At 56.5% G+C, this 27,997-nt stretch overlaps 1 protein-coding gene across 6 annotated transcripts; it reads right to left on the bottom strand.

The window, feature by feature from the left end:
• On the bottom strand, positions 1 to 27,807 carry FLOT2 (flotillin 2). Of its 6 annotated transcripts, none has more exons than XM_075904525.2 (11): positions 27,661 to 27,807; positions 15,536 to 15,617; positions 11,551 to 11,641; positions 4,248 to 4,371; positions 3,834 to 3,952; positions 3,451 to 3,564; positions 3,248 to 3,367; positions 2,421 to 2,635; positions 2,063 to 2,246; positions 1,768 to 1,917; positions 1 to 1,444 (listed from the first exon to the last, which is right to left on the bottom strand). In XM_075904525.2, exons 1-11 carry the CDS (start codon positions 27,707 to 27,709, stop codon positions 1,406 to 1,408), a joined length of 1,287 nt encoding a protein of 428 aa, XP_075760640.1. In that variant the 5' UTR covers positions 27,710 to 27,807; the 3' UTR covers positions 1 to 1,405. The 6 variants fall into 6 exon arrangements, with proteins under 6 accessions (XP_075760640.1, XP_075760639.1, XP_089628264.1 ...); XM_075904524.2 differs by lacking the exon at positions 11,551 to 11,641 and adding an exon at positions 9,608 to 9,698; XM_089772138.1 differs by lacking the exons at positions 11,551 to 11,641; positions 27,661 to 27,807 and adding exons at positions 9,608 to 9,698; positions 20,720 to 20,912.
• Positions 27,808 to 27,997: the final 190 nt, after the last annotated feature.

Here is a 27,997-nt window from a genome sequence, read left to right as displayed (position 1 = left end):
GCCCTCAGACCAAGCTGCGCCCCGTGTTCCCGGGGAGGGATCGCACAGCACTGAAGGCTCAGGGGGGCTACGGCAGAGACCGGCACCTGCCCCCACTCGACTGCAGCCCGCTCGGAGCCAGACAAGCAGCAGGGGACGAGGCGCTGGCGGGGGCGGAGGGGGCTGGGACTGACAAGGGGACAGCCTTCGTGCTGCGTGGCCCCTGCCACAGTGGGGCGGGACACACCCAGCGCCAGGAAGGGCTGGGCGTCGCCACCCTGCAGCTATGGGCAGCGGCAGCAGCTCTTGCTGGACTCGCCCGTTCCTGCTGCTTTCCTTCCTGACACCACAGGCCCCCGGGGCTGAAATCCACAGGGCCCGACCGTGGCAGAGCAGCCGGGCCACAGGAGCCCCAGCGCCCCGGGGGAACGGCAGGGAGAGGCCCCGACTGGCGATGGCAGGGGAGGGAGGGGGCAGGAGATGGAGCGAGGACCCTGGGCCAGTGTTCACCAGAATGCAACGAATCACCATCCGGCATCACGTGGCCGAGCCCCCAGGCCCCTGCGCTACGCTGCACGGTGGGGTGCCAGCTGCGCCGCACGGCTCCTGCCAGCCCTCTGGCCGCACCTCAGCGCAGGCGGCCCGCAGGGGAGCAGCACCTTCGCCTGGGTGCCCGACGGGGAGCAGCGCACCTGGGGAGGCGGCCGGCTTCGTGCTGCCGAGCGGCACGCACCATCCGTTTCCCTCGGGGGCAGCTGCCTGACGCACACGCCAGCCAGCCTGTCTTCAGAGCACCGCACCTGCCACCCCTCCGGCCATGCCGCCCTGCCCCAGGGACACAGCCCGGAGAGATGGGGCACCGCTCCTGCCGACCTCGGCCCAGCAGGGACAGGAGAGGGACTCAGGCTGGGCAGGGACCATGGCCCCTGCAGCTGGCTGGGCCGATCTCGGCAGGGTCTCAGGACGCATGCCCTGGCTAAGTTGTCGTCAGAGGGTGGCTCCTCTCCCCCTGGCCTGGCCCCTTCAGACCCCACGGAGGGCCTGTGAGCCTGGCTCGGTGCAGCCTCGCGGTCCCCGTTCTGCCTGCCCAGGGGCAGCAGGGGAGGCCAGCCAGCAGGTGAGCACAAGGCCGTGGGCTCACTAGGCCCCGCGTGGATCTGACCCTCCAGCTCCGCGCCTCATCCCCTCTCTGCCCCCGCGCCAGAGGCTGCGGCGCCAGGCGAGCTCAGTGCACACTTACACGGACAAACCAAGTCCCCTCAAAGAAAAAGGCCAATTGAACATGCATCCGCCTGGCCCTCCAAATAAGGCACCAGAGCGACAAAGGAGCGACCCAGGGTCCGGTAGAAAAGGGCTCCCCCGTGAAGGCAGCTGATGTCAGAGTGGACAGCAGGAAGCTGGCCTCTGCGCCCCAGGCTGCTCGGCCTCATGCCTGGGCACCGGTGGCCTTCTGGATCAGGGGGATCTGCAGGAGGGGAGAGAGGCGGTTAGGAAGGAGGATGGGGAGGGAGCCAGCCCCAGGCTCTCGGGCTGAGACGCTGGGGACAATGGGGGGGGAGCCTTCTGGGAGCAGGGAGCCATCAGGGACATGCCTTGGAGCTTTGGGGGGGGGGTGCACGGAAAGCGGCCCCCCCCCAGCAGAGTACAGCAAGGGATTTCCTCCTTCCCTTCCGGGACTCGGCCACGAGTCAGGGGCCAGCAACGCTCCCCGGCGAGTGGCGCTCCCCTGCACCACGCACTAGCCCACAGGGCGCTACGGACGGGTCTCCCCGCCCAGGCCCAGCTCACCTTGGCCAGGTCGACCCCGGTGAGGGCGTGCACGGACGCCGGGATCTCCGCCAGCAGGCGGTTCAGCTCCGACGTCACCTTGCTGCCCTCCCCGCTGAGAATAACGATCTCGTCCACTTTGGCCAGCGGGGCAGCCACCCGGGCGGCAATCTGCAGAGACCGGAACGAGCCGGGGCTGAGCGTGTGCCGGCTGGCTCCGGAACGGCTCAGGCGGCACCTGTGAGGCCCCCCCCGCCCAGCCCAGGCTCTCGCCCCAGCAGCGCCGAGCGCCATGGGCAGGCGCCCAGCCGCTCACCTGGGGCAGCGCGTCCAGCACCAGCGCCAGCTTGGCCGCGTCTCCGTACTGCTGGTAGGCCTCTGCCTTCAGCTTCATCTTCTCCGCCTCCGCTTTGCCAATGGCTTGGATGACGGAGGCCTCGGCCTCGCCGATCTTGCGGATCTTTTCTGCTTCCGCCCGCGCGATGAGGACCTGCTGCACCCTGCAAAGGAGAGCGCCCTGCTGGGACCGCGCCAGGGTCGTGGGCCCACAGGCGGCTCCTGAGCCTGGCTCCGGGCACTGGCGGGGCTCGCAAGGGCCCAGCCCCTGGGGCCCACGTTTGCTCCCACGTGCCTCAGGCTCGAGGCACCGGGATCCTGGGCCGGGGGCCACTCACTTCTCGCCCTCGGCGATCTGCTGCATGCGGTGCGCCTCGGCCTCGGCCGGCCGCTTGACGGTGGCGATCAGCTCCTTGTCCATGCGGATGATCTCCTTCTCCTCCACGTCGATCTGCTTCTTGCGCTGCACCACCTCGATCTCCATCTCCTCCTGGCGGATCTTCTGCTGCTCCCGCGCGCCCTGCAGCTCGTAGGCCAGCTGGGCCTCGGCCGTCTGCACGCGGAGAAAGGCGCAGCCTGGACTGGAGCCCACAGCACTGTGGCTGCCTGCCCCGCCGAGCGGAGCCCTCAGGCACGCAGCATGGCAGATGCGCCCCACTTCTCTGTGGGGACCCCCCCGGCCCAGCCTGGAGCCCCAATCTGACCCAACTCCAGCCTGGCAGATCTGGGAGGAGCCCATGTCCTGTCCCTAGAAGGCTCTTCTGCCCCAGCTAGCCCCTCCCAGGGGAGGAACGCACCACACGGGGCTGGCCAGGGCCTGCCCACGCTTCCTCCACAGCCCCGCCCCGCCGGACGCTGTGTTCCAGCCCCATGGAGCAGCTGGATGCTTCAGGGCCCGGGCCTCTGCTCACGCTCCAGCTGAATCCCCGGGGGACCCCCAGCTGCTGTCAAACTGGGGAGCTGCTGCCCCATCTGACCCAGCCAGTCAAGGTGCTCTGAGCATTTCTCTTCCGCCCCGAGCCTGGACCTGCAGCCCCGAGCACCCAGCACGCCTGCTGCTTCAGACCCAGGGCCTGCCGAGACCGCAACTGGCCCGGGACGTGGCAGCTGCGAATGGACTCTCCGAGTCAGGGGCCCAGCGAGGGCAGCCCCCGGGTGCTCTCACCTTGATGTTGATCTCCTGGCTGAAGGCAGCTTTCTGCATCTCGAAGGCCCGTTTGGAGTCGGCCGTTTTGGTGTCCGACATGAACTTGACGTCCAGCATTTCCCGCTTGCACTCCGCCTCCTGCGGGAAGGGAGCGGAGCAGGCTCAGGCGCGAGGGCAGGCAGCCTGGGCCGGCAGCCCCGGGGCAGCGCCGCCAAACATACCCGAATGCCGGCGTCTCGCTCAGCCTCTGCCACGCCGATGTCGGCGTCTCGCTGGACCACGGCGGTCTGCGTCTTGCCCAGAGAGCTCAGGTACTCCACCTTGTCGTACACATCCTAGGCAGAGGGAGATGCCGTCACCACGGCCGGCACCCACCCTCCTTCCAGGCCCCCAGCGCTCAGTGCCAGGCAGTGGGGGAGGGAGGAGCGCTGTGGGGCCCGGCTGGGCGTTTCACTCCAGCGCTCTGCGCAGAGGGCACGCGTGGTCCCTTTCGTAGCAGCCGGGCCCGGCTGCTGTGGGAACTCCACAGACTGGGCCCCACAGCCCTTTCCGAAGCCAAGAGGCTGGCCCTGAAGCGCTGCCCATGGTCTCAGCCCAGCAGTACCTTGATCGTAAAGCTCAGGATCTCGATGCCCATGCGGCCCACATCCGGAGCTGCCACCTCCCGCACCAGCTTGGCAAACTGGTCCCTGTCCTGGTAGATCTGCTCCACGGTGAGGGTGCCTGGGGAAGGAAGCAGAGCCACAGCATGGCTGCGGGAGCACGGCAGCGGGCTTAGGGGTATCAGAGAACCAGGCCCCACATTATCCACTGGCTGCTCAAGAGCTGGGGAAGGGGGCAGGCTCGGATGGGACGGCCCAGCCACTAGCTCAGGCTTTGCCTGGCCTGACTCCATCTCAATTTCAGCCCTTCTCCCAGCGTCCTGGCTGGTCTCTCCTGCCGGAGGCTGCAGCCAATGGGAGCAGCGAGCGAGTGGGAGCCTGGACAGACCCGGGGATTCCCTCGCGTCCCCCCACACCTAGGATGGATCGCAGGTGCCCCTCCAGCGTCTGAAGGACCACGTTCTTCACGTCCTGCACGTTCTTCCCCAAGAACTGCTCGCAGGCCACGGCCAGCAGCTCCCTCTCCGTCATGATCTTCACCTGGGGAGAGGAGAGGCGCCGTGAGCACAGGCAGCCCGCAGGGACAGCCAGCCACACGCTGCCCCCAGGCTCTCCGGGCCGTGCGCTCCGGAAGAGCCAGCTGTGTCGATCTGCAGGATGCGCTGCCCACGGGTGCGGAGACAGAGGCCACGGCCGCCGACTGCGAGGCGGACCCTGCCGCTCGCTCCACATGGCGACTCCACTGGCTGTCACGACGGCTGGTCCAACGCACGCGCCTCCCGTGCCCAACGGACCGGCCCAGAGCCACAGACTGCACCGGGGAGAGGCTGACACAAGGGGCACCTGCGAAGGCCATTTCGCTCCCTTCCTCCTTCTCACTCTCCCACAGCAAGGCTGACAGAGACCGCGCAGAGCCAGGCGCGCCCCCGAGCACTGGGAGATCCGCGTTCCACGCAACGACCCCCATGCGAAGCAGCGCGGGGGCTGCTCAGAGGCGCTGGCTGTGCCAGGAAGCCTGCAAGCGGCGCAGACGGGGACCTCGAGCAGCCCGGGAGACACGAGAGTCACCTCACAGCTCTCGTCACACCCCCAGGCCTGGGAGAAGTGGCTCTTCCCACGGGAGCCCGAATTGCCAAGCGCACCGGGCAGAGCAGCAGCTCTTGCAAAGCAGGGACCAGTCCTCACTCTAGTCAGTAGGAATCCTCCAACCCTCAACGGGTAACACTAACCGGTGGGGGCTGGAGCAGCTCCCCGCCTGCCCCGGGCAGGGTCACTGCAGCCCCACGGGAGGGTCTCCTCTGTCCAGCCCGTCTGTGGCGAGCCCAGCCAGGCCCCTCGCTGCAGGTTACACACCGAGGAGCGGGGCTGGGGTCCCTGCTCCTAGGGAGGCTTTGCTGCAGTACAAAGCTTTTTAAAGTCTCCGTTTCACCTCTCTCCTGACAGCTCAACTCTCGGCTCCCGGCAGGCAGTGGGAGGGGCGGCCCCACAGACTTGGAGCTAAGCCAACCCGCGAGCCCAGGCGCTTCTCAGGGCATGGGGCATGAACTCCAAATGGCTGGGTAGCGCCCCGAGCCCACTGCCACCCGGCACGGACAGCCTGCGGGCCACGGAGCCCGGCCGCCCATGCCAAACCCGATCCCCAGGCACCGGCCCAGCCTGCCCTGCGAGATGAGGGCCGATCTATGCAGGGCAGGTAGATACAGTGGCAGTGGCCGCCAGGGGCTAACCCTGGGGAAGTGCCGCCGTTTTACTGCCTACCCCTAGGAAGCAGGGGCACCCCCTTGCCAACGCCTCGCCGTGACGCCAGCAGCGTCTTCTTCAAAGCATGAGGGTCACCGATTTACGGCAAGACTCTGGACGCTGCCCCTCCCCCCGAGCGATCTCACTGCTGCTGCCGAGTCCTGGCCTACGCTCCCTCGGCCAGGCGGCTTCCTTCCTGCCTCGGCTTTGGAATGCAGCAGCCACGAGGCCTCTGAGCTCCCTGAACTCGTGAACCACTGAAGCCCTCCTCCCCGCCGCCGAGGCCAGGACGCCTCCTAGCAGCAAGCCGCTCCTTCCTGTGCAAAGGAACCACACAGAGCAGAGGGCCGGGCAGGGGGCGTCCCACCCCACAAAGCCCAGTGCCCAGGACAGGCTGCCCTCGATGGGGCCAGACTGGGCTTTCCAACGTGTCTGGGATGGAGGCCACAGAGCACAAGCGACAAGGCGACAGTCGCACCGACATTGGTGAGACAAACGGCGTCTGCAGGCCCCCAGTCTGTGACACCAGCCAGCCGCACAAACACCAATCTCGGAATCGTGGAATCCTAGGACTGCAAGGGCCCTCGAGAGGTCGAGTCCAGCCCCCCACCCTCGTGGCAGGACCCAGCACTGTCTAAATCACCCCGATAGCATGTATCTAACCTGCTCTTAACTTGCTCCAGGGATGGGGATTCCACAACATCCCTGGGCAATTGATTCCAGTGTCTAACCACCCTGACAGGTAGGAACTTTTTCCTAATGTCCAACCTAAACCTCCCTTGCTGCAGTTGAAGCCCATTGCTTGTCCTGTCCTCAGAGGCCAAGGAGAACAAGTTTTCTCCCTCCTCCTTGTGACACCCTTTTAGATACCTGAAACCCGCTCTCCTGTCCCCTCTCATGTCAAACAATTCAAGGGCTTTCTAGCAGGCGTGACGGTCCGGTGCCTCAGAAGCGAGTCCCGTTCAGCGAATCGGGCGTTCTAGCACACTCCCACTCCGGTTGGGTCAGTGCCCCGGGCCAGTCATGCGATTTAAAAACGGTGAATGTCACACTGAAATCGGAAATGTCCCGTGACTGCAGAGATCCTGACCCGACGAGCAGTTGTGGGGTGTGCAGGGTTACTGCAGAGGGTGTGCTACTCTTACTTCTGTGCTGCTGCAGCTGCTGCTCTCTGGCTGCCCAGCTCCGAAGGCAGGAGTGCAGAAGTAAGGGCAGCAATACCGCAGCCCCCTAAAATCATCTTGAGATCCCCCAACTCACTTTTGAGCAAGATCCCCAATTTGAGAAGTGTTGGTCTCCCCCTGAAATCTGATTTCCGGAGGGAGGGGAGGGGAGGGGGGTGTAGTCCAGATTTCACTGCTTGTGATGTGTTTTTCGTGGCTGTGATTTTTGTAAGGCCCAAGGAATCAGCATTCCCACTGTCAGGTCAAAGCAGCAGAAGGCACAGCATCAAAGCAGCACAGGCACAAGCCAGCCAGCTGCAGTTTCGTGTGAGGGCACAGAGCAATTTCGCAACCTGCGAGGCACAAACCCCTGTGCCCCAAAGCATCTCCTGGACCCAAGAAGTGATGTGCTTCCAACACATTTTCCATGCAACACAAAGGACAACGCCAATGTACTTTAAAAGCCTTTCCACTGGAACGTCATAAAGCTACAGAACACTAGAGCTGGAAGGCGCCATCAAGTCCAGTCCCCTGCAGGACCCAGCACCGTCCAGACCATCCCTGACAGGTGTCTGTCCAACCTGCTCTTCAATATCTCCAATGATGGAGATTCTACCCCCCACCCCAGGCAATTTATTCCCATGTTTAGCCACCCTGACAGGTAGGAAGTTTTTCCTAATGTCCAACCTAAACCTCTCCTGCTGCAGTTTAAGCCCATTGCTGCTTGTCCCGTCCTCAGAGGCCAAAGAGAACAATTTTCCTCCCTCCTCCTTATAACACCCTTGTAGGTACTTGAAAACGGCTCATGTCCCCTCTCAGTCTTCTCCTTTCCAAACTAAAGCATTTATGGAAACACGTGTCTTAAAACCTACATGGGCCCCTGAGGAGTCCTTTAAAATTACACCCCAAATGGTTAAAAATCCTTACAATGAATTCTTGATCCAGAGGACTGCAACATTTTCATTGGGGTTCAATGTTTGGCAGCGAAGAACAGTGGGTGCTATGAAAAGGCACACAATAAATCAAGGGAGGTCTGCACTGGATTTTAAAATGGGACATTCAACAGAGAGATCCACAGCAAATGCCACTAAGCAGTTCTGAACCGAAAGCAGCACGGCAGTCAGTAGGCAGGCTCCGTCCTGGCTTGTGCTAGATCCCGGCAGCCACCCCGCTGCGGCTCTGCACAAAAAGTATCCCTGCTTGCCGGCTCCTAAATTACCTTTAGTGCAGAGTCACGGCATGGGGAGCTGCCGGGACTGAGCCGGCCTGCCGGCTGAAAGATTTACTCGCAGAGCTGTGCGGGGGCCCGGGGACAGAATGCCCGTAACCGGTGGCATTAACCAATCAGCACCTGCTGGTCAGTTAATCGCTAAACCCGAGACACTATTCCTGCCCTAACAAACATGTCTGCAGTCAAGAAGGAACGAGTGGCTTGCCAAGACAAATATACTAGCCAATAACAGCACCTCCCGTCTGACAGTCTCAAAGATTTACAGACATTAATGACTTGCTGTGCGGAGGAAGGAGACACAGCCACTGGTTAAATGACCTGCTAAAAGTCGAACAGAGCCTGGAAGAAATCTCCTAACCTGCCCAAGCCACATGACTAGGCGCTCTGAAGCATCCGTGTGGCTCTAGGTTCTCTCTGGTGACTGAGGCGTGCAGCCATTCTGCTGTGCGCGGCACTCTGGCAGGGCCAGGGCGCTCATGCTTGTTAGAACAAGGCAGACGGGTGGCAGTAGAATTTCATGGGTTTAAGGCCGTTTGCGATCTTGCCAAGAAATGGAGCAAAATTTTCTCATGAAACCCCCAAGCCCAACAGCTGCAAAACAAGTAGATGACGTTGTTTCTTGCTAGTGGAGTAAACATATGGCTTTTTGGCGCCTGGCCCCACCACACAGACACGACCAAAACCGCAGAGTAAAGCTCCCGCTCCTGATACATGAAGCGGGCCTAGCCGTGTCCTTTCCCAGGGATGTGATTGTGTACACACTGTTTGCGCAAGGAGCCATGTGCAACGCTTCAGTTAAATGCACCTTGAGAACCATTTCTGCACGAACCACCTGGTCTAAGTTCACGTCCCACTGAAAGACGGGCTGTGCAGAGCTGCAGGAGACCTTGTTTTGTTTGGTCTTCAAGAGACGTCTTGCTACCTGACCGGCAGCAGAACGCAGCACCGAAACGTGACATTTCCCTCCACAAACTCTCCAGGGAGCAGACTTTGCATCTCAGAAATAAATCCCAAGTCAGTTTCTTAGCTGAGTTTTACACCTACGAAAAATAGGAGTTTACAGTTCAGAAGCAACAGACGTTTCCTATGCATTGTGCCAGAAGGCTCACTACGATCTGAATGCAACTCCAGCACAAGAGCCTTGTGGTTTTCTTTTTAAACACATTACACACATGATGCAGGGATTAGGTCTTTCTTTACATCTGTAAGCCACCATGTAGAATTATGGTGCTGTACAAATGCCTGTTAATATTAATGCAAAGCAGCAGGACTGATGCGATTTCAGAACAAAATGGTTCAGCTCTGGGAAATGAAGAACAGAGCTCAAGAGGAGCTGTGGCACACTGCAGGTTTCGGAAGGAGGTCACCCCACCAATACACACCCCATGAGCCGTGTGAATGAATGCGACAGAACACTGGAAAAGCGGTTGTGCTCTTGTGGCAGGTGGGAGAAGTCACATTCCTCCCTCGTTCCACGGACATGCTGTAGTGTAACCGACAGCAGGGACAGTGCTGCCACACAAGCATTCGTTCCAGAGCAGCTAACCTCTGCTCTGGGACTCCAGCAACCTTCTAAGAGGAAAAAATTAGGAGGTAGGTTAGAGACATGCATTCCTGAAATGAGGTTTTGGAGTTACTGTACCTGTGCCACACCTGTGACAGTTAAAGCTACCCCCTCCGCCGTCTCTACGTCCTCACACCTGGGCTGTAACGTCATTATCTCTAGGGAAATCCTGCCAAAAAACGTAGAACATTTGCACGTTTCCAGTTACACACTGTCAGCTTTTCCCCTGGACCTCCTGCCCCTGGCTACCTGCCACACTTCTTACAGGTAATGTAAAGGATGCTGTGCAGTGACGCAGTCCACAGAGGTCATGCTGGCCACAGAAGTAAGATTTTCAGATAATGCGCAGACATTTTCTAAACAGAGAAAGGCCTGAAGCCAGACTGAACAAGATCACGGGATCCCTACTAAGCTAACTCACAGGATATTGGCTAACTCCCAAAGGCCCCTTTGTCTAAAAGCTTGTATATTACAAATTGCCCAACCAATAGGCAGCAAATGATCGGCTTGGTCAGCGTCGGTCATTGAAAAGCCCAGTCCCCGACTGAGAAAGCCCAGCTGGATTTCACGTCAACAGCTGGAGTACCTACACAGGCGCCAACAGTCAGCAAGAAGCGTGCCGAGAAGAGTCACAAGCACGTGTTGAAGACATCCTGGTCTGTCGTCCCTCCCAGTCCCACTCTCCAGGCCAGGAGCTGATTTTTTTAAACAGCCCATGTTCGGACAATCGGGCAGTGATTCCCAGGTGTGTGGGCTACCCCACACCGGGTGCAGGAGTTTGGCACGTAGGTTGTTGCTTGCAGTTCCAGGCATCCGGGCAGGCTTTCCTCTTTCCTCAGCGACTCCAAGCTTATGAAAAGTGAGCTCTAGGGCCACAGCTACTCTTCAATATCAGCCAAGCAAATGGGAACTTTAAGCAGCTGGGCGGTCACAACCCGATCCTTTCTCCTCTTCGTTCCACCCAGTGGAGTCCTGCGGGGGAGGACCAAAGTGTGCAGGAGGGCGAGGGGGGCGGATTACAAGAGCAGAGGAAGCTGCCTATCAGAAGTAAGACAGAACCATAGAGCTGCGTATCCTAAATTCAGACACCCCTAATACAAGGCATGGGAATTCTGAAACAATTACTGGAGACCTGGCTAGCAGCACTAAAGCCAGCTCTGAGCCAAACCAAGGATGCACAGGTCAGAAGGGTGATGTCAGCAGACGTTAGTTCACACGCGTACGCTATGAGTAAGCAGCAGGATCCACAGAATAGGCCACGTTACCATTCTGTGAAGTCATTCAAATGTGCTACAGTGAGTCCGCACTCTGCACAGCCGAATTCAACCGGCCCACAGGCCTGGCAACCGACTGTACAGACCCTGCTGTCCAGTGCAGACAAGTAGGAGTCCCGGCCACGTCTTTATAGCCAGGACTAGATGGAACAGTTAGGACGAGGCTGTAGCTGTGTTAGGGGACACTTAACAGACCCCCCCTCTGCTGCAAGCTCTACCCAATGTGGAAAGAGCCCCCAGTTCTGCTGAAGCTATAGCATACAGGAGCCCGGGGAGCGGCCCAGTGGAAGGTTCAACTCCTGGATAAATACCAAGCACTTCCATAGATGTTTTAGGCATGGTACAAGCATCGGTCACACGTGGAGCCGGGTAAGACAGCGTTCAAGATGGGCATGCGCTCAGCACGGGAAAGGAAAGGGCCCGGCGTCACCTCCCAGTCTGTCTTCCCCTGGCATGCGAGGAGCACCGAGCCACCGGAGGAGAGAGTGCAGCCTGGCAGGAATGTCTGCAGCATTACTGAAAGGAGCCAGCATTGCAGTGAATTTGGAATACGTCAGTCGCATCTCTCTACATTACCTGTAGAGCTATGGAGTGCACCACGAGGCAAAGGCCAGAGAAGGGGGCCAGAGAGGAGGTGGCTGTTGTCCCACTAGAGGAAAAGTTATTTTCTGTTATCCTGCTGCTGCTGCTGAATGGAAGGGGGAGAAGAAGGTTAGACACAAGGTTAGGAAGCTGGTGGGTTATTACCTGTGCAACCCCTGTTACGTACAGTGGGACCCCCTCCGACGTCTCAATATTCTCACAGCGACAGAGGATGGTCATAACCTCCAAAGACAGTCTGAGCAGCAGTAAATAAGGGTAGGACAGCAAATACACAAAGCAGTTACCAGAGAATAATAGACAATGCAAAGGACAGACGGGACTTTCAGGTTTTCTCTGTCACTTCCCGTGGCCCCCTCCCACCCCCCATTGCTAACACTGCCGGGCAGACTGCCATTAGACAAGCCCCTGCCTCTCTGCCTGGCGGAGTGGAATGTGCCACTGTCTAGTAGCGACATTTAGCTTGTATAAGGGTAATATGTTTTGATCTGAAATTCTGGCTCTAAACCACGTATTTAGTGAGTCTGCAAAACAAAGCTTCCTGCCACCTGGACATTGCTGCTACAGCCTGTAGGGATTTTCTGACAGTGCCTGTTCCGCAAAATCAATTTTTTTCAGGGAATTTTCAATTTTGCCAAAACATTCATTTTTCCATTGGGAACATAAAGCGACAGGGCCTGGCAGGCTCTTGTCAGTTTCATTTTCGTCCTGCTGGGAGAAAACGAAATTGACGAGAGCCTGCCAGGCCTTCTGATGATGTATTGAAACATTCCAGCCCAGGCCTCCACATTTGAAAGTTCAGATTTTCGTCTGCAGAATAATTCCAAGGCTGTTAATTTTTGCCCTGAACCCAAGCTAAAATGTTTTATGAAACCTCAACATTTCATAGAATCTCAGAACCACAGAGCTGGAGGAGACCTCAGAAGGTCATCAAGTCCAGCCCCCATTTTCTGACATGGACATTCGGTTTTCTGATCAGTGTTAATTACGACTTCCTTTTCCCAGCATTCTGGCAACTGTGTAATAACTGAAATGACAGTGATTGTAATTGTCCTGGCTTCACCTTCTGACTGGTAATCTCCTGTGGAGATTTTCTAGTTCAAGAGAAGGAAAGTCTTGTCTCCTGAGGCAAATGTGACAGCAGCAAGTGGCATTACTTACACTGCTTAGGGTATTCGGGAGGTATTGGCTCTTGAAAGAGCCACCAAAGCCTCCAGCCAGGTCTTGACATGCATAGCAAGGCGACTCTGAGCTCCCTATAAATGTGTGCAAGTGACGTGGTCTACACTGTGCACCTTACAGTGGCATAGCAGTGCTGCGGTCGGGTACACGGTGGAGCCAATCTGTTGCCAGGACGGAGCTCTCCTGCCACGAAAGAAAAGCATCCTCCATGAGCAGTAGTTTGACTGGCGTGAGTGTGTCTTCCACCAACAAGGCCTTGTCCACACCTCTGGCTTTTCATCCGCAAAACTTCTGGCAGGCTGGAGTCTGGGGGCTTTTATCCCACGCTCCTGACCGACAAATGTCTGACTGATGAAAGTGCAGCGTAGACACTGCCTAAGCCCATGCTCCTCTTGTAACAGTCGGGAGACCCAGGCTATTTCAAGTGAACGATTCGCATTTGTATTGGGGCAACACCTAAAAGCTCCATTCAACTGAAGAGTGCACGTTTAGTCAATTACAATCCCTCCCCCACACTTTTCCTTTCTAGACAATTCCTCAGGACCCAGGAGTTCAGAGCATTCCTCCCTGGGGTTTCTCAAAAAAGGAGCCACGTCCACACAAAGGACAGAGGCACCTGTTCAAAGTGTAACTGTTCTCCCGATGCCCATGTGGTATCCGACTGCTGGACACCAGTTCTAACGTGTTGCATACTAGGGATGTAAGATTCCATTTCACCAGCCCACCACATCGCACCACGGGCAGGGGGAGTGTTGGAGCAGCCCCCATCCACGGCATGGTGTGGTGGGCCCGGCTGGGCCTGCTGCACCATGCCACAGGTGGAGGGCTGCTCCAGCCGGGCCAGGGAGGGCCCGTTGCACCACACTGCGGGTGGGGGGGCTGCTCTGGCCGGGTGCCAGTTAGCCAGTTACCCTGCAAGCATGCCAGTAAGGCGAATGCTTACCATGTAACCGGTTAACCCTTTACATCCCTATTGCATGCCAGCTGGGCTCTTCTTTACTCTCCCAAACGACACAAGGCTACTAGAAAGTCCCTGTTAAAATGGCAAGTGTTAGCTGACAGTCTCCACATGCCGTTGGAGTGCTATGATGCCCTGGCATTGTAACACCTCGAGTGGCAGCCACTAAAAGAGACTCTATTACAGGTGGAGTAGTGATAGAAATGTAGCCCTGCTCGTCTGGTGTAGCTGAAACAAAAGACAGGACTGTGTAGCACTTTAAAGACTAAGAAGATGGTTTATTAGGTGATGAGCTTTTGTGGGCCAGACCCACTTCCTCAGATCAAATAGTGGAAGAAAATTGGCATGACCATATATACCGAAGGGTATCCACTATTTGATCTGAGGAAGTGGGTCTGGCCCACGAAAGCTCCTCACCTAATAAACCATCTTCTTAGTCTTTAAAGTGCTACATAGTCCTGTCTTTTGTTTCTATTACAGGTGGTGTGACTCATTTGCAAACAGCACCAGATGAGAGCTTGTCCCCACAAGCTAACTGACCCAGTGTGTCATTTCCCTTAGGATGGAGGTGCACAGCAAGGACAGGAACATGCTAACTACATGGGACCATGGCAACACACCAACCCAGAGAAGAAGTGGCATGGCCAGGCAGTGCACATTCACTAGAACCTTTTCGTCACCACTCTTATTGCAAAACCAAAAAGTCTCGTCTTTCCCCTTGTCCCTATTCATCGTAATGGACGTGGCGAACCCCTCCCCCCCGGGGTCAGCTGGGTACTACAACTGCTGCAGTCCCTGATGTGCAGGCTAAGCTCTTACATTAGGACAACAGCAGCACCATCACAGAACGTTAGTTCAAAGACTGAAGCGAAACTCAACAGCAAGCAAACCACATGGCTGGGAATGGGAGGGAAAGGAAATCCCTTGGTTTGGAACAGAAATCTGGGCCCAATCCCCACGTAATGATTCGTTTTTGCAACTACCAAGGGCAGCGTACCTTTAGGAAAATAGACTTGTGTAAAAGGAGGAGGAAATTGCTCCTCCCTCCATCCCTCTCCCCTATGCTCGGGTCACCAGCAAATCACCAGCCCCCTTCTCAAAAAGCTCACTTGGCAACAGCAGCCACATGGCTTGCCCGACAGAGCTTCTACGCATCCTGACAGGCAAACCAGGCAGCCGCAGAGGGAAGCCAGCCCCCCTGCAAAGCTCCTCTAATACCCTGGCACTGCATTTTGCCTCACAGCCGGGGGAGAGCAAGGGAAAGTTTTTACACGCCCCAACACGGACTGATTTTAGCAACATAGAAAGACAAATCAGTTCATTAGCAAAATGCAGGCATGGCCCCTCCTGCTTTGCTTTGGTTTTGAGGTATCTGGACAAAATTCAGCAATACATTAAGGGGGAGGCATGCAGGCACACAACAGCTGTCCGAAGAATACTGCAGCTGAAAGGAGACTGTCGTCATGTCACATGGGCATGTCTGTACAAATGATCAACATCGAGAATGCAGCCAGAGCCAAACTGTGCTGAGAACAGGCGGTTCCGGGGGTCCTGATTTGAACAGGACAACATTCATAGGTCGTTCATTTAAAACTGCAGTAAATATTTCTTCAGGACCCCCGCACTCTCAGTCCCTGGAACTCCCAGCAGCAGAAGGCCAGAGGCTGAATCCGAGAGCTGGTAAAGGGACCTGTGCAGGTGTTAGGGACCCAAAAGTCATCCTGAAGGGGTGTAATTAGCTCTCGTGCTTCAGGACATTTCTCAAGGGCCCCAAGGGGCCTTCCCTCCTTCCCACTGCTCCTACAACTCTGCACAGCCCTTCAGAAGCGTTTCAGGGGTGCTTTGAAGCACATCTTGGCCATGGCTGGAGGCAGGATTCTGGGACCAGCAGTTTGATCGTGTTTGGCCAATTCTATGTTCCTAAAGGTACTGCAGGGAGCCTGAAGCTTTACCCACCCCAAGGACACAAGCCAGGGGAGAGCGTCTCCTTACCTTTGTGTGTCAGAAATGCACCACCAAGCCCAGGCCCAGCCTCCGAACACATACTGCTTGAGATCGGAGCCACAGCAGCCACCTGCAGCACAAGCGGAAAGCCCAGGTTGGTCAGAGCCACGCAGACTCTGCTCCCCGGACAGGTGGAAATAAAACCGAGCTTCCACAGAACCCTCCCCTCAGTGAGGGGCAGAGCAGCAGCCATCTGGAATATCAGCCTGTCCCTCCCCAAAGGCTGAGGAAATTCATTCCCAAGGCTTCCGGACGCCACAGGGACGCCGAGACAGAGGAGAGCTGAATGCAGGCCGATCCCCAGGACTGTGCACACAAAGGACATCTGTCCTCAAGCCCCTCTCTACACTGCTCTCCTTGCCCCGAATCGTCGGCCATTCAGAGCCGACCCAGCGCCCAAATCTGCAGGCGGCAGACTGCTAGGCCTCATCGCGCTCGTGCTACAGCAATGCAGGCTAGTGGGGCGGGGCGGCCATGCAGGCCTGTGGAAGGCCACATGTATTTGCAGCACTAAATACAAATGAAAAACCCATTCCCAGAGGCTGTTAGCTGGATGTCCTGTGCCCAGGACATAGCCACAGGGAAACGTCTGACAGGAATGCGATGTGGATTCCTTGTCTAGGCAGGATCAGGAAGCTGCGGCCCCTTCGCCTCTACTCAAAGCTGTTTTCACAAGGCTATTTTCTGAAGGCGAGTTTTCGCTCTCACCCTGTTAAAGGTATTACAAACGCTGGCTATGTGCCATAGTGAAATCCACCAGGCTGAAGGCGTCTGTTTCAAAAGCAGTGCCATTTACTATCCCAGGCTTCTTTTCACACATCTAGCCAGTATTCTCTCAAAAGCACCTTATTAGGGATGTAAGAGCTTAAATGGCTAACCGGTAAATATCAGCTTATTGGTTTCCGTTACTGTTTAAACTCTGCTAGGGAGCATAGGCGGCGAGCCTGGATCCCAAGGGGCCGGCTGGCGGCCTGCAGAGCCTGTTTAACCAATGCATTTTCCATGGCTTACACGGTTACGATGTTTAAACATTTTTCACATCCCTACACCTTATGCTTCAGGCTTCTAAAGCAACAACTTTAAAAACAAGCTCAAGAGCCAGGTTCTTGCAGGGGCGGGTGGGCATACCCTCTGCCCCTGGCAATACTTGTTGCTTTTCTGGAATATTAAGACTGCTTAGATTCTGAAGGCACCGCACAGACTCAATTGAAAGTTGCCAACTTGGTGTTTTTTCCATGAACTTCTTGTCATTGTCAGGTTTAAGATCTGAAACCAGTGAACTTAAGGGCCACTAGCTTAGATTGGCTTTGATCACTACTTGTGCACGCATTATTCTCCCACTCCCAAGACAACTGTTCCATGCCACTTGCCTGACAGCTGCTGGAAAACTACTCTGCTGAATCAGGGAAGACATAGGCCAAGTATGCACTTAAAAATCAGATCCACCTAGCTACGTCACTTGGAGCTGTGTGTATCCTGCGTGCCACAGTTAGATTAACATCACCAGCCCTGAGGAGGTGGCTAGATTGACAAATGTCAGAGGGGTAGCTGTGTTAGTCTGAATCTGCAAGAACAATGCAAAGTCCTGTGGCACCTTATAGACTAACAGATGCATGTCATGCATCTGACGAAGTGGGTCTTTGCCCACGAAAGTTTATGCTTCAATAAATCGGTTAGCCTATAGTAGATTAACAAAAGAATTCTGTCTGCCTAGCTGCTGGCTCTGCCAGAGATGGCTTAGAAACCCCCCTGCTGGTGAAGGAGGGAGTGCCCATGCTGAGGCGCCGTAGTGAAAACATGCCGTCCCAGAAGCTGATTGGTACGACGGGTCCTAAAACAGATTCAAAGAAACGTCATCGAATCTCTCGGAGAACGGGAGACGACCTTGCTCAGCCAGTCAGACTCTCAGAACAGCCGCTGTCTGTTGCTTCTTAACCCCCTTTGCTGTCTGTTACACGTATAACACAATGTTCTGGAGCGGTACTCCCCGCCAGACCCGCACGTCGCACTGGCAGAAACGGCAGCCCGCCTCCCTTCAAACAGAAGTGATCGCTCTCAGACAGCGCAAGGAAACACGCGATTTAGAATCTTCGCCAAGCTGGGCAGCAGAAAGCACAGCGCTGCACTTGTGCACAGCAGATCTGGTGACAGGCAGCACTGCTCAGTAAAATCATTCTATTGAACAGTGGCCAAAACAGGAAGAAAACATGGAAAGAAGAATTCAATCTGAATTTACTCATGGACGTGAACGGCCAGGTGGGGGCTTTAAATACAAGTTGCATATCTGGGCGTGGTAGCACGCTGGGGTGCAAGAGAGTAAGTGGGATGAATTAACTGTTTTGAACCTAGTTCCCCAGACAATCCTGTCATCGGCTTCTCAGGGCCGGAAGATCAAGCGACAAAATACAAACAAACCGCCAGTGAAAACTTTGCAAATCTGGGAAACAAAAGCAGCACAGTGAGATATGGCGAGAAACCTCCTTTTCCGTCTCAAGCTCCCTCTTTCTTGACAACCATTCCACAAAGCACTGTGCCTTCCCCAGCACACTGGGGTACAGCAAACTCTGTAAGGGAGGCGTCATGCCAGACAGCACTTTCCCACCTGGGAGCCTGCACAGGGAAGCAGTCCTGCATTCAAGGCAGAAGAGTTCCCAGAGCCAACAGGAACTAGGCAGCCTGCTTCTGAGGAGATCCGATGAATTCCAGTGGTTCACGACTAGTTCCAGACACACACCTGAAATGCTTGCAGAACCACCGCAGCTCGGAGTCAGATACAAGAAGCAACAGAAGCCCATGGGGGAGAGGAACACACAAATGTTCAACCCGCAAGCCTCACTCTTAATGGGTGAGACTTACCAGTTAAGATTAGCCAGCAAGGTGTGGAGCCGCTCCTCCCTACTAAGGATGTTAAGAGGCAGATAATCCACTAACTGTGGAGTTGATAACATTTTTATCGACAACACAATTAGTTCATCGGGGAAGACTGCCTCCCTGCATGCTCGCGCCAGGGCCCGGAGCGGCTCTGCAGTTTAAATGTAGTAAGAGTTGGGTGGGCAGGCAGCCCAGCTCCTGCTACATTTAAACTGCAGAGGAGCAGCAGGGGTAGGCCCCGGACCCGGCGTGAGCTAGGACAAGGCAACCTCCCGGACTGGCACGAGCCACAACTGAGCTGGGATTGCTCAGTCCCGGATCATGCTGGGTCCATCCGCCCCTGTCCTCAGGGGGTCCCAGCTCCCTGCTCAGATCTCCCGCAGACAGGGGCTGCTGCTGGAGCAGCCTCAGCCCGCGGAGGACCTGGGCCCACTGCAAGCAGAGGCTGCTTTGCGGCAGCATCCCATGGCCTCCAGCACCACAAAAACCATGCTGGGGGAACTGGCTCCGGCTTCTCCCAGATACAGAGGCAGCGGGGTGTGGGGAGCAAGTAGTCGACTACTCACTCACTTCCCTGCTACCTATCGCAGGCGTTCCAGCTGAAGCCTGTCGGTGGCGTGCCTGGGTGCCCCACCTCTGGCAGTAGGGGAGCAGCTCCAGCCCAGCGAATCAATGGGGGGCAGCTCCAGCTGGGCTGGAGAGGTCCTCCCCACCTACCTCCCATGTAATCAATTAACTGATTAAACAATGTGGTTAACCAGTTACCCGGGATTTTACACCCCTAGTGGCTATGGGGGCGTGAGGCCAGAAACACAGCGACGGGGCCAACCTGCATCAGGAGGCAGCTGTTGACTGACTTAGGCCAGCAAGCTAACAATAGCAGGCTCCCTGCTGACAGCAGACACGCCTATTGAGGCCCCAAGGCAGAGGGCCCCTCCCAGCACCAACCATCAACCAGCTGCATATTGTCTGCTGTAAGAAATGGGCTTTGATGAGCGCTGACAAGGGGAGCAGTGACCTTTGGCTGCATGGGCAGCAGCTCATCCCACTCCTTCAGCGGCCGCATGGAGACGGTACCAGGGTGGGAGGGGGAATCAAACTGAGCGGAGAAAGGAGGGGATAGCCCCCCCCTGCACAAAACAGCTTCTCTTGTGTTCTTCTCACCAAACTCTGTGAGCAAAGAGGTACCAAGTCGTACTGTTCAGGAAGTACAGGTTGAACCTCTAGTCCGGCACCAGCCTTGGCCTGGCAGGGTTTCAGTTAGCCGGATGATCACTTACCATGGGCGTGGCCAAGCTGCCCAGAAAGTCTGTCTGCAGCCACCAGTCCTGGCTCTGGGCTCTGGGCTGTGATTTAGCTCCAATTTACCCCCAATGTCTTCTGAGAGCCCAGCAAGCAGCGGGAGTGTTGTGATGCTGCTGGGCCATACTAACCTCCCGTGGTCCGGCACCAGTAAGGTCCTGAGGGTGCAGGACTAGAGAGGTTCAATCCATAGAACAAATGGCGAAAGTCATTCAGTCTGTTTATTTTTCAAACCCACTGGGCTCCTTAGCCAAAATAACCTGAGCCATGTTTGAAAGTGTCAAAAAAACACTAGCAACTCCAGTGCAGAAAACTAGGGAGTTGGTTAATAAATAAAAACTTATTGAAAATAAGGATGTTAAATTGTGGTTACCTATTAACAGGGGGAGAGAGGGAGGCAGCGGGGAGGCGGGAGGAAGCAGATTGCACCCTGGAGACAGTGCTGGGGGGAACCGGCTTTTAAGCTGGCTCCCCTCAGCACTGGCTCCTGTTCCCCACCTTGCTGTGTCTCATAGAGGCAGCCGGGGGGGGGGGGGGGGGGCCACAGGGAGCATGGGGACTCAAGCAATCCCCACTCACCCCGCGATAGAGCTGGGGGGGGAGGGGGGAAGCGACTAGTCTCTTCCATCCTTAATTGAAAAAGATATGATGGGGAGGAGAGAAAATGAAACTGGACAACAGACACACAAAGAAATTAACGTGCAGCCAAGTCAGAGTCTAGGCATAGAGCAAGGTCAGAATCTCAGGCACTGGTACAAAGCTGTGTTAAGCCTCGTCTACACGCAAGTTGTACCAACGTAGCTAAAATTAATTTAAACAGACTTAGTTAAACTAGTGCGAACGCCTGTGTGGACACATACTAAAAACTAGTGACACTTGTTTAACTAACACCTGTAACAAGCTAAATGGCTGGAGGATAGGTTTAACATTTTTTAAATGATCTATGCAGTGAATGCACTGCATTTGCGCTCTGTTAACTAACCTGTGTTCAACACTCACCTTGGAATGAACTGACGCATCTTGGTGTGTAGATAAGGCCTTGTGAAATATCCAGTCTATGGCTTGAATTTTACAAGCCACAACAAAGGCGTGCAACATTACACCATGACAATCTCATGCTAAACCCTTCCTGGAAACTAAAAGGAAAGGCCATAAGTCGGTGTTAAGCAAACCAAGCATGCAGAGAAGCTATTCCAACTCAGCAAGCACTTGACAAAAGAAACTTGGATTGCGTCAGCTGCAAAGAGCTACAGTGCTGCCTCCTGGGAAGGGCGGTGTCTCAGAAGAATGCAGATTACCCAGTTCGAGGCAATTACTGAATAACAGTATTAAGAGCTTCAGGGGATAACTGAGTTAGTCTGGTACAGAAAAAAACAACCAATGGTCTGGCAGCACTGTCTCCAAAACATGGAGATGGGATCACGAGCTTTTGTGGCCACAGCCCATGATACTATCTACATGTTGTGTTAGTCTACAAAATGCAACCAGACCAACAGTATTAAGGGTTGCCTTAGACTAGAGTCACACTGGGATTCACCTTGACAGGCTGTGAGGCTGCCTGGTGGACAGTGATAAACAGGTTTCAGGGAAAGAACAGTCCTGTATTGTCACAGTTTAAGAGTCTTGGCTAATCAGGTTTATGAAGCTAAACAGATTATTCTAGTACTGTTCTCCTAGCCTGTTTCCTTTCAAGACTTTTTAAACAGGAACCCAACAGAAGGTGCGTGAGAACGTCCCTCAGGAGCATGCACATTCTGAACACAAATGTAGAAATGTGATTCCAAAGGCAGGAGAGACAAAGGTAAAACACTCTCCCATGCAGAAACAAACAACTGCCTGTTGCCCCTTCTGTTATACTATGCCTACAAATGTCGTAATTTATCGCAAAGCTAGGGAACTAAAGCATGATTTGTCAGAAGATCACGGGAGCTCATATTCGTCCTGCTACCTGCATATCATATTTGCAGTTACAAGTAAAAAAGGAGATATTTCTTTCAAGGAAAAGAGGACTAATCCTTCTCTCTTACATCGCCATGTACAAGAACGGGCCAGCCACCAAACATGGGCGACCATTTTGTTGCTGAACAGAACCCAGATTACTCAAAGGACAAGCAGAGTAAAGATGTGTTAGGAAGGCAAGACCCTATATCGATGAAGAAGGTCCATTCGATGTCATTTACTGACTGCAACCTCACATTAAAGATTGCTCATATAAGACATATAGTACAGGTTGAACCTCACTAGCCTGGAACTCTCTAATCCAGCAACATCCGTGGTCCAGCATGACTTGAGTTAGCTGTGTGTCCACTTATCCTGGGTGTGGCCAAGTTTCCCACGGCCCCGTAAAGGTTATTTACAGCCCCCAGTCCTGGCTCTGGGTTCTGTGCTGTTAGTTAGCTCTAATGTACCCCAAAATGTCTTCTCAGAGCCCAGGAAGTAGTGAAAGTGCTCATACTGCAACTAGACAATATTGGCCTCACATGGTCCGGCACCGGTCAGGTCCCACGGGTACTGGACTAGAGAGGTTCAACCTGTAACAATATGCTTGTATAAGTCAGGGCTACTAAACACGTGGCACACGGCCCACTTGTTTGTGGCCCATGGTGCAGTTTGGGTTTACGTGGGGCTCAACATCCGGCCTGCGCATGGAAGCCAAAACAAAAAAAAGTAGTCCATATAATGGCCTTCTGTTGATATGCATTTTAGTAGTTAAACTCCTGGATTGTCATTGCTCATTAAAAGTGCAGTCATCTGGGTGGAAATCAGGTAAATATTGCATTTTATTAATATCAGCAGAACTGACTTAAATGGGGCCTGCGTGTTGTGTAGTCTTGTTTTAATCTTTGTATTCATGTCAGTTAGTATGAAAGAAACTATTTGCATATATATTTGCATGTCTATGCAACCACACTTAAGTTGCAGCCCTCACTCCTCCAAGCTTCCAAAGTTGAGTAGTCCTGGTATAAATATTACAGGGTCACAATTCATGACTGGCAGAATGCAGTAGTGCCACACACAGCTTAAACACAGGGAAGTCAAATAAGCTAGCCAAATAAACCCACCATCAACAGTGAGGATATAACAACAGATGGTCTGGTACCACTTTACAGACTAACTAAACATGCGCTACCAGACCATGTGTTATTTTTTCCTATACAGATTAACTGAGCTATCCCCTGCAACCAGCCAGGATATCGTTTGTTTACAAAATAGGAACTGCAGTATGATGGTCTTCCCTTTTACATTGTCCTGAAAAGCTTCAATGGCACCAACGCCCGTGGAGAGAAGCCAGCAGCCTCCATACTGGGCAGCACAAGGACTCTACACACCCTGTGTCAGGACAGTCCTGAGGTTATACTAAAACCAAACCACAGAAAACTCTTCACTTTGCAGAAGCTGAAAAGAATAACTTCAAGTCTGGATTTGAAAGTTCTAAGAAGCAATTAGGGATGTAAAATCCCATTTAAAATGTTAACCAGTTAACTGCTCTCTCCCCCTCCCTCCCAGAGCCGGAATGCCACGAATAGCTCATTTGCAGTGATCCAGCTCGGGGAGGGAGGGGAAGGAATGAGGACAGAGTGCAAATCAGGCAATTCGAGGCTCTTCCAAAAGTTCTGGGAGGGAGGGGGAGGAACAGGTAAGTTCGTGGCTCTGGTGCTCAAGAGGTGGGTGAAGGGGACAGACAGGAGGGCTACAGGTGGACCCCCAGTGGGCCACTAGCTTCAACAGGCCACTGAGGTGAAGGAGGGCTACTCATGCAGCCCACCCACCATTCCTGGTTGCCTACCATGTCACGCAGTGGGTAGGTGGTTGCTGGAGTAGCCTTCCCCCTGCCCACAGTGGGTCCAGCCCTGCCTGCAGCGAGGGCGGGGGACTGCTCTGGCTGGGCCAGGCACCCGTTAGCCAGTTACCAGTAAGCATCAGCAGGTCAGGGTGATTCTTACTGGGTAATTTAATAACCACTGTGTGTCTTAAGAGGACCCCAGAGAAAATACCACCGAGTGGCAGAGACGCACTAACACTCAGCATTGATCTGTGCCCTTGGAGTCAGATTGCCAAATAAGGGCCTCAAGCAAAGGCTTAAGCCGCAGTTACCAAAGAGAGAGAGGACCGCTTGTTGGGGACTGTTGCCACTTTAAAGCGCTGAAAGAAAGCTGCCCCCGACATGGCATGTAGTGAGAATCCCTAACACTCAAATCTATTCCAAATGAAGCTTTCCGATTAAAATGTGTCTGAGCCATCTTCCCAGCAAGTGATCTCTCAGCAGCATTAGGAAGGGGCCCAATACAGCAGAAGACAAACCGGATCATAGCTCGGTCTAATACTGCTTTATCACACGAAAATATTCTCCACTATGATCTGAATGACGCACAGCAGGGTTGGAAACCAAAGTGGACCCAGGTTCTGCCGAGGTTGCTCGACGGATCTGGAAGCTAATTACTGAATGCTATGTCCTGGCACGCTACCAGCCCACCAGGCACTCAACACCAAGAAAAACACAGGGCTTCAGCACAATCAGAACGGTGCAGCCAGGCCCAGACTGAACACCAGTTGCAAAGCACTCAGGAGAGGAGGCGGCGTCTATAAGCACGCCAATGCTGTCAGCCTGCTCCTGAGCTCAGAACCAGAGCGCGTAGGAAGCAGGCAGGGGTTTGCACAGGACCTAGCATGGTGGGCAGTGAAATACAAAAGCGGGGGACAAAGGGGACATAGTGGGGCGGGGCAGGATCTGTGGGGGAGGGGTTTGTCCTGGATCCGCCTTGGGACTTCCCGGCTTAAGAGATCAACTGGAAGTGATTGCCACTGCCTGCTGGAGATTTCAGGATAAGGAGCAGATTTAGCTGGCTGCAAACCATGATGACATCGTTTCCCACACAGCAGTGGGAGTGGGGCAGCCCTATAACCCTGAAGTAGCCGCCATAACCCCAGATGTTTGTTTCCTCCAGGGCATGAGGAAAGGGGATTGAAGCTTTGCGGGCCAGAGTCCCTATCCCAAAACCCATCAGCTCCATCACAAAACCAGTGTGGGCAAAAGGATTTATGTAGACCAGCGGTCACCAACCAGTGGATCGGGATCTATTGGCAGATATTGAAGCCTCTGACAGCGGATCCTAACTGGTTTGGCCCCATGGCTATCAAATGCCAGCACTTCACCTGTTCCTCCTCCCATTGCTGCGCATCTCCTGCCCTTTGCCTTGGAGCTGTTCCCCAGGAGCCTCCTGCTTGCTGTGCAGGGAAGGGGAGGGAGAGAGGGGCACCTATCTGCACAGAGCAGAGAGGGGGCACAGCAGGACTAGGGCTAGAGCAAGTGTGCTGGCAGGGCCAGGGCGGGGGGAGCCTGCCTTAGCCCCGTTGCACCACCACCCAGGAGCCACCTGAGCTAAGCAGTGCCCAGCTGAGTCCACATCCTGAACCCCTACCCCAGTTATGAACCCCCTCCTGCACCTCAAGCCCCTGCCCTAGCCCTTAGCCCCCAGGCATCCAAACACCCTTCCAGAGCCTGCACCTAGAACCCCCTCCTCCACCCCAACTGCCCTCCCCAAGCTCAGCTCAGAGCTCCTCACACTCTAAATCCCTTAACCCAAGACCAGAACCTGCACCCAACCCTTTGCCCTGTCTGGCGAAAGTGAGTGAGGATGGGGGAGGGAAGGAGAGAGGATGGAGTGAGCAGGGGCAGCGCCTCAGAGAGAGGCAGGACAAGGAGCACAAAGGAGGTGGGACAAGGGTATTTGGGTACAAGATAGATCTTGGCTTTCACTTCCATTCAAAAAGTGATCTTGTGCTTAAAAAGGCTGGAGACCCCTGATGCAGACGGAGCTTTACTGAGCAATGAATATTATTTGCAGAAGCCCGCAACCCTGCTTGCCACTGCCCAAGCATTCCACGCAAGCACGAGGGATCCAGCCATCTCCTCCAGGGTGCAGCATCCCTCCAGGGAACACAAATCCACGTTTGGAAAAAACTAGGCCCCCTCCCCTCCCCCCCAAGGCCTTGCCCTCCCCCTCCCCCCACAGGCTTTGCCCTTCACTCTACACACTTTGCAGCTGCAAATGCAGACTAGATGAGGTTAGGGCATGACCACCACACGGGGTATCCCTACTCATCGGGCACAGTAAGAGACACCTGCTGCTTCTTCTGTAGCTATGGCACTGGATGAATTATAGCGGGGGCTCTCAAACTTGTGATACCAAGACCCCCCTCTCAGTTGCTCGTGACCCCCCAGGGGGCCCGGACCCACAATTTGAGAAACGCTGAATTATAGAATAAAGCTCACTAGCAAGGCTGCAGCCTGAGCGTACCACCACCAAAGCAGCAGGGTTTGGTACAGATGTGACTGTGGACACGTTTAAACAGTTAACCCACCAGCCCGGGCCCATGGGTTAATCCTCACGGATACACACAAGCCTCCCTCACCCCTCCGCTGCCTCTGTATCAGAAGCAGTGGGGGGAGCACATGGGAGTCTGTCCTAAGCAGACTCCCCATGGGCATCAGCTCCTTGGGAGCTGACTGGCTCCTGCCCTGGTGAGCACTGGCTGCCGCCTGTCCCCGGCCCTGCTGTCTCTGGACTAAAGGTCAGCTCCCCTAGGGCACCGGCTCCCCCAGAACAGCCTAACCTCTGCACATACGCGTGGAATTGCTGAACAATGTCAGTGGTTACACATTTACGAAACCCCACTTTTTAACAGGCCTAGTATCTGGGCAGCACGGGGACTGGCTAGGGAATGAGCAAGGGCAGCCACACCCCTGCTGCTCACTCACATGCCCTCAGGGTGGGAAAGGTGCAGCACCCTCTCACCATGAGAGGTCATGGAGGGACCACTGTGAGGTGTTAGCGGCAGAAGCCGGAGGCCCTCGCTCGGCCCCACAGGCAGGGGTCACCAGTGAGAACCCTTCCCCGTGGGCCACCACCTGCCCCCACCGGTGTCTGAGCGCACAGGGGGGCTCACCTGCGTCCCACCCCGCGGACCCCCATGGAGGAAGCGCGACCCCCCCGACACGTCACATCCCCTCCTCCGGCCTGCTCCGGCAGTCTGAGCCCACGCGTCACCCAAGGGCAGCTGCCCCACACCCCTCAGAGCTGCGGGGTCCCCTCGGAACCCCTTTCCCTCCCCCGGGGGCCCCCGCGCTGCGGGCTCCCCCCTCGCCCCCGGGGTCCCCCGTGTCACCCCCCGCGCTGCGGGCTCCCCCCTCGCCCCCAGGGCTCCCCCCGCGTCACCCCCCGCGCTGCGGGCTCCCCCCTCCCCCCCCCCCGCGTCACCCCCCGCGCTGCGGGCTCCCCCCTCCCCCCGCGCCCCCGGCTCCCCCCCGCTCCCCGCGCGCGGCCCCCCCCCCCGGGGCCCCCCCCCCCCCACGTCACCCCCCTCGCCCCCCCCCCCCCTGCGCTGCTGCCCCCCCCCCCCGTCACCCCGCGTCACCCCCCGCGCTGCGGGCTCCCCCCTCGCCCCCCTCCCCCCACGCTCCCCCCCCCCGCCCCCGGGGTCCCCCCGCCCCCCGGGCCCCGCGGCCCCCCCGCTGCGGGCCCCCTCCCCCCAGGGTCCCCCCGCGTCACCCCCCGCGCTGCGGGCTCCCCCCTCGCCCCCGGGGCGGGGCTGCCCCCCCCTCGCCCCCGGGGTCCCCCCGCGTCACCCCCCGCGCTGCGGGCTCCCCCCTCGCCCCCCCGCTCCCCCCTCCCCCCGGCTCCCCCCCCTCGCCCCCTCCCCCCGCGTCACCCCCCGCGCTGCGGGCTCCCCCCTCGCCCCCTCCCCCCGCCACCCCCCCCGCGCTGCGGGCTCCCCCCTCCCCCCCGGGGCTCCCCCCCCCCACCCCCCTCGTCACCCCCCGCGCTGCGGGCTCCCCCCTCCCCCCGGGGCTCACCCCCCCGCCGGGCGCCCCCCCCCCCCCCCCCCTGCCACCCCCCCCCCTGCGCTCCCCCCTCCCCCCGGGGTGGCCCCGCCCCTACCTGACACCACCAGCGCCTCGTTGGGCCCCACCGTGTGGCAGTTGCCCATGACGCCGGCGGCAGCGACACCCGCCCGAGTCCTCGCGCCCAGCCCCTCCCAGCAGCCCCCGCGCCCGCAGCCCCGCCCCGGGAAGTGCGTCACCGGGCCCCGGGGGCTCGCGGCGTCCGAGGGGAGGGGTCCGGGGCCAGCGGGGAACTCGCCCCCCCCCGTCCCAGGCCGGGTCTCGGCCCCGCCCCGAGGGCATTTCCCCCCCAGTGCAGCTTGACACCCCGTTACCAGGGCAACGCCCCCGTGACCTGCTGGCTGCGCGCGGTGTTCCGGGCCCGCTGCTGCCCT

The sequence above is a fragment of the Pelodiscus sinensis genome, chromosome 21 (genome assembly GCF_052426305.1).
Source record: "Pelodiscus sinensis isolate ZL-2025 chromosome 21, ASM5242630v1, whole genome shotgun sequence".
NCBI lineage: Eukaryota > Metazoa > Chordata > Testudines > Trionychidae > Pelodiscus > Pelodiscus sinensis.
Note: the sequence above shows the minus strand (reverse complement) of the source record. Positions and strands in the feature narration are given on the sequence as shown.